The sequence below is a fragment of the Rutidosis leptorrhynchoides genome, chromosome 4 (genome assembly GCF_046630445.1).
Source record: "Rutidosis leptorrhynchoides isolate AG116_Rl617_1_P2 chromosome 4, CSIRO_AGI_Rlap_v1, whole genome shotgun sequence".
Classification (NCBI taxonomy): domain Eukaryota; kingdom Viridiplantae; phylum Streptophyta; class Magnoliopsida; order Asterales; family Asteraceae; genus Rutidosis; species Rutidosis leptorrhynchoides.
The window spans coordinates 417,876,772-417,883,524 of NC_092336.1; the positions used below are offsets into that span (position 1 = coordinate 417,876,772).

The 6,753-nt window shown below is 31.2% G+C and overlaps 1 protein-coding gene across 1 annotated transcript; it reads left to right on the top strand.

The window, feature by feature from the left end:
• Positions 1-3,905: 3,905 nt before the first annotated feature.
• On the top strand, positions 3,906-6,133 carry LOC139842040 (uncharacterized). The gene is made up of 6 exons (XM_071832218.1): positions 3,906-4,217; positions 4,302-4,351; positions 5,148-5,280; positions 5,362-5,469; positions 5,565-5,922; positions 6,029-6,133. Exons 1-6 carry the CDS (start codon positions 3,906-3,908, stop codon positions 6,049-6,051), a joined length of 984 nt encoding a protein of 327 aa, XP_071688319.1. The 3' UTR covers positions 6,052-6,133.
• The last annotated feature ends 620 nt before the right edge of the window (positions 6,134-6,753 follow it).

Genomic DNA, 6,753 nt, shown 5'->3' on the forward strand with positions numbered 1-6,753 from the left:
TAATAATACTTTTAATGATATTGATAAGGATAACAATAATAACAATATTAATGATAATACATTAATAATAACAATAATTTTAATCATAATAATAATAATAATAATAATAATAATAATAATAATAATAATAATAATAATAATAATAATAATAATAATAATAATAATAATAATAATAATAATTATAATAATAATAATAATAATAATAATAATAATAATAATAATAATAATAATAATAATAATAATACTCATCCTATTAATAATAACTAAGTTAATAATAATGATAATAATAGCATTAAGTAACAATACTAGTAATAACAATTAGAATAACAATAATAATGACAATAATAATAATAGAAATAATAACAATATTAATATTAAGATAACTACCTCATAAAAATCGGCCTAAAGAAAATATAGTGACCCTGGCAGGGCTCGAACCCGTGACCTCCCGAATACCGGAACACGCACACAACCATCTCTCCATGTCTGTTTTTCTGAGATTAATCTATCCTAATTTAATTATATATCGAATCTGTTTCATGTTCTTCTTCATCTCCTCTTTCTTCCTCACCCTTTCAATCGATTCTAAAAGATCAAACTAACATGATAATACATTATCTAAATGTTTTTATGACTCTTAACCAAAGTATAAACGAACCATAAGCTTTTGAGTTAATTGAAAAAAATAAAATATATATAGAATTAGAAACAGCGAGCTGCTGTCGTGAAGAAGAAAAAAAAAATTAGCTTTTGATTTTTAAAGACGTTTTAGTTCAAGCTTCCCACATGAAAAAGATTGTAAATCCTTCATAGTAACTATCTCAAACATCAATTTAATCTGAATTATCATGTCAAACTCGAATTTGATCAAGAACACAGAGTTAACTTTTAAGTTTTAAAACTTTGACTCAAGAATTCGGGCTCGATAGAACGAATTGGAACCTAAGATTTTGAGGAAACATTCATGACGTGATTTAAAACACTTCTGCACTTTTAGATTTTTAAAATGTATTCGTTTTCGAATTAAGAGCAAAAAGAGTTATACGAACACTAACAGAGATAAAAAAAATATAAAATCTGTTTGATTTCTTTTGGAATTGCAGTAGAGAAATTAAAGTATGCATATGAGTGATTGACGCTGCAATAAAGTTAAATAAAAAGTTGTTTTGTAGTGTAAGGTTGGGCGACAGAACATCACGAGCAAGGGGAAGAAGCAGAAAACCATATAAAAAAATAAAGCTGACATATATATATATATATATATATATATATATATATATATATATATATATATATATATATATATATATATATATATATATATATATATATATATATATATATATATTCATTTACAACACTTGTTCGCGAATCGTCGGAAGTGGTCGAAGGTCAAATGAATTCATGTAAACAGTTCAAAACTTTTTGAGACTCAATATTATAGACTTTGCTTATCGTGTCGAAATCACATAAAGATTAAATTTAAATTTGATCGGAAATTTTCGGGTCGTCACACACACACACACACACACACACACACACACACACACACACACATATATATATATATATATATATATATATATATATATATATATATATATATATATATATATATATATATATATTCTTCTACTTTTTTGCCGGAGGTCCTTTGGAAGCAATTTCTTTATCCGTCGAGAGAGAGAGAGAGAGAGAGAGAGAGAGAGAGAGGATCTTCTCTATTCTTAGAGTGTTTCACCCGGGGTGGATAAATGATTTCCCTTTATTCAAAGATAGAAGAAAGATTGTCTACGTCTCATCTCTCCATACCCTATACCATGTGGGATTGGGTATGTTGTTGTCAAGGGCGGATGTTTGTGTAGACGGGGCGGGGCACCCACCCCAGCTGGATTTAAAAACAAAAAATTTACAAAAAAAAAAAAAAATTCTTTTACTAAAAAATAAGGTTAATAAGGTTTTTTAAGTGTTCGCTCCAGCTGTCATTGAAAATTTTAATAAATTTTTGTAGCCGCCCCCATCTGTGCTTAGGTTCAAGTTCCGCCACCAGTTGTTGTTGTCGTTGTTGAAGTTTTCATATATATATATATATATATATATATATATATATATATATATATATATAATAATAATAATAATAATAATAATAATAATATTAATAATAATCATACCTTTCTATCTAATAATATTCATATTTACGTGTGCATTAGTTACAAACTAGTTGTTGAACCCTCGTTTCGCGCCCGGGGTTCAGTTTTCAATGTATTTTATTGCGTTTAGTTTGTAAAATTATTTCGTGGCTAAAGAATGATGTCGTTGAAGCGTAACTCGAGTCGAACTAAAAGGTATAACCCATGAAAGATTTAAATGTTATTTTAAATTAACAATATATGTCCATCTCCGCGTTTAGCTATATAGTTATCGACTTTTAAAAATCTAACGCAAAATCAACGTGTATGAAAAGTACCCCAATTTTTTTAGCTTTTTTTAAAAAGCGTCCGTTTTGCGTATAGTTAGTGATATTGTGTTCCTAAAATTATTTCAAGTTTAACGATGGTGTCGAAAAAATTTAACTCGTTGCGAGCAAGAAGATATGACCCGTTGAATATTTGGGTGGAGTTTATTTAAGATTTTTTATGAAAATGGTTATTTGACACTTTACCCCTGTTTGGAGGGTCGATTTGAATATTTGAAAAAAATGTGAGGGTCTTTACTGGTGTAGTGAAATTTAAATAGAATTTAAAAAGAAAAAGTAAAATGACAAATATGTCCGTAGTTATTATTCACAATTTTTGTCAGTAGATAATTTAGTAATTTTGAATTATGATAACACGTATGGTAAGGTTTAGCAAAATCCTTTTTAAGTATTAACGAAATTATATTTTACTCTCAATTTTTTTAGCTAACAAAAAGGGAAGGCAGTTTCAATTATGTCAATCTACAATGAGGATTAAACCCCAAGTAGGCCACTCTATATATTTGTCAAATTAAGACTTACACGCTCCTCTGCAGTCTCAAGTTTTCACTCATCTAAATTTAAACACAGTAAATCATTCTTTACGATGCTCACCAAACCAGAAACTCAAAGGTACGCCTTTTATTCCTTTCTTAGTTAATTCAATTTCATCATTTTACCGGTTTTGACATATGGGTCTGTATTTGATTCCCAATTTTGATTCAATCATGTTACTTTATTAAGTTTTGTTGATTGTAGTTGTTCTTTCAGTATTAGTTGAAATTTCTACTCATTTATGTTATTCATTTTGGGGAGTTAACTAAATCATCACAAAATTAAATGTGAATTTTGATCAGGGTCTTGTTGGATTAACTTTACAAAAGAATTAAGTGATCATACATTGTATACGACATTATAAGTGAGTTTCTTGGCTCAAAATTTGTTTGAATTTATCATTGTAAATGCTAATCAATTTCTGGGTTTAATTAAAATCACAAAAAGTGAAATTTTGTTCTGTATCTTGTTTGGAATATCTATTTCTTTTCTTCTTTTTATAATCTTGGTGGAATTAAATAAAATCACAAAATTAAGTGATCAAAAGATTGTATACGACATTATAGAAGTGTTTCTTGGCTCACATTGGCAAATTCGTTTGAATATATCATTGTTTATGTTATTCATTTTGTGTTTTTAACAATAATCACAGGACTTAAAAATGGATAGTTGATCAGGGTTTAACTAAAATTACAAAATTGAAAAATGTTAATTTGATCATGGTCTTGTTTGGATTTTCTTTTTAATTATATCTCAAGTTAAGTGATCAAACATTGTATATGTGACATCATAAAAGTACTTCTTTGTCCCGCAGTTAGGATTGGTTATTTTTCTAGTTTATATGTTAATGATTACTTTTGTTCGTTATTGATGGATTGATGATTGATTAATTAGGATGGAGTCTCAAAATGAAGTTCCAAAAGAAGATAAATCTCGTGTTGCTAATAAAGATATGATTGCGAAAAAAGAGGGAAAAAAGGTTCTTACTCCAGAACCACATTCAAAGCACACTAAGTTATTTAAAAATGGGTCTCACAGTTCCTCATTTTCGACTAAACCCCAAACTACTAATGAGCTGTCGTTGAGACGAAGACCTGGGTCTACGGGTGAAACCACATCATCCTCTGCACGTGCGAATAAGAATGTGCCAGGTGGTACAAATATTGGCACCCCTTCAGATTCGCTGCGAAGTGTGAACAAATTAAAGGCAAGTACTTATTAATTCTTGGTATCGTTTTAAGTCTTTGATGATTTTATGTGTTCTTAATGTATTATTGGTCTTTTGTTTTAGGCTAAGAAATCGAATGCAGATGAAGATGGCCGTCCTTTTGAGGATTCCCTGTAAGTTTGAACAATAAGATAAAAAAAATTTATAATGTTGTTGGTTTAATTTTTTAGCACACTTGATTGAGCAATATAATTAAATTGTTATGGTAAATGTGTTAACAGTTATGAAGTTCTTTTTTAACAGCAGTCGTCTCGGATCACCCGGGGGAACTAAACCACTCAAGCGTTCATCTCCCGCAGTTGCATAACCCGCCCCTAACTGCTGCCCAGGAGGAAACTCGGCCCAATCTGAGGGCATGAGCGGTAAAACCCCCTCCCCCACTGCCCCTGCAACGCGATGTGCGGAAGGCACCCTAGGGTGGAATTCAAGGGTTAAGGGGCAACCTTGTGTGCAATGTTGCACCCCACGGGAGTCGAACTCCTGAACTCTTTCGCTAAGACACATGAGCTACAACACAAGGTTAACAGCTATGACGTGATATTCCATTTTCACTCTTGTAAGCTATGCAGCATTTAAACCACCTTATTAGACGGGTAAATATATTATGGTTACTTATAGAAAATTTTTTGTACCCTTGTAAGCTATATGATTGTATATAAAGTATAATTGTATAAACCACCATCATGAGAGAAGATAGATTTAAGGTAAATTTACATCATAAGAAATCACATAGTGACAGTCATGTTGTAACCATTTCAATGCTTTATCCCATTTTTATTCTTTCAACCTATGATATAATAGGGTTATTTGTGGAAAATTGATTATTCAGATTGCTCCTAGGTAGTATCATTCCTATGTTTCTTCAGTACGTTGACCTTTCCGTTCACTTTTTTATAATATCATATGTAGTGGGCGACGTAGTTCTGGCTTTTCTTCCAAATCGGAAGTACGTGCTGAAAAGAGAAAGGAATTTAATTCTCGGTTAGAGGAAAAAAGTCGTGAAAAGGAAATGGAAAGGACGAATTTGCAAGAAAAATCTAAAGTAATTGATTTTAAACTTGACAGTCATATGAAACTGTAATCGGTTGAGGTTTTAAACTTGTTTTTTTGGGTGCAAATGCAGGAAAGCCAGAAAGCAGAAATCAGAGATTTAAGGAAAAATTTGGGGTTTAAAGCTACACCATTGCCAAAGTTTTACAACGAACCTGCTACCAAGTGGGAACCAAAGAAGGTATCTTAATTGAACTTCAAATTTCCATAATGTAGTATACATCAATAACTTAATACTTTTTTTTTCTTTCTTATTTTTTGTATTTGAATCTATAGAAACAACCCACTCGCCCGATAACTCCAAAGCTAGGCAAAAATAGAAGTGTGCGTTCTGGGGGCCAACAAGTTAAAAACGAAGCTACATCAAGTAAGGTCGATCGCGCTAGCAAAACAGAAGCCGGACCCGAACAGCCAAAAGAATTACCTCTTAAATCAAAAGGTCAAGAAGTCGAAAATGAGTTACCTGTTGGTTCACGAGATCAAGAAATGGACCAAGGTTCTGTTGAAACGTTTGAAAAAATCGAGTTCCCACTAGACAATCAACTTGAAGATGAAGGTTGGGAAGAAGTTAATAATGAAGAGGATCCAGAAATCGAGGAAGGACCTCTTCATAGTACGAATCTTGCAGACAGAGGTTAGAATGTGTTACAAAATCTAATCGAGTATGTAGAATTTAAGATTTTTGTGTTGTGAATAGTTTGCTGAAAAGATTGTATTTTTTTGTATATGTGTCTCTACAGGTTACATTGATAATTACTTTTGATAAGGTTCTCTACAGGTTTGTAAAATTTTTTATTTTTTGGAAAGTTTGAATTTGATCATGTATGTAATACACGAATAAGAACGTACAGATTTTGTTGATTTTGCTGTTATAATACTACAATGAAAGTTGAAATCTTTGGTTTATCTTGAAATATTATTTGAAGATTCTTTTCCCTTTTCTTAGATGTTGATAGATATATGGATGGCGATGATGAGTGAGTTTTGTTTTCAACAAGTTCATAGCTACCATCGAAGCTTGGCTTGAGTGGTATGGGGTGTGATTCAACTTGGGTACTGCCAGCCTTCGATGGTACTGCCAACATCATCGCGAATTGGGTTTCCTCCTAATGTGTATGTGGTGACAAATGAGAGCATTCGATGTCGATATCGCCGTTAAAAAAAAAAAAAAACCTTCATAGCTCTGCATTTGATGCAAATATGTAAGTTTTCAGAAATTGGTCATGTATTTGACCTCAAAAGTCAAAGTCCAAATGTGCACTACTATATGTAAGTTGAGTTACTGATACATATAGCAACACCTAAGCCTTTTTCCATGATCTTATTCAGAATGCTAACACATTGTACCTCAAAAGGTCAAAATTTTGTACTAGGAATGTCTGTATTGATTAAATAAGTGAATCGTGGTATCAAAGTTTCAACCTTTTTTTTTACCATGAATCTGATTATAGTTTTGATATATGCT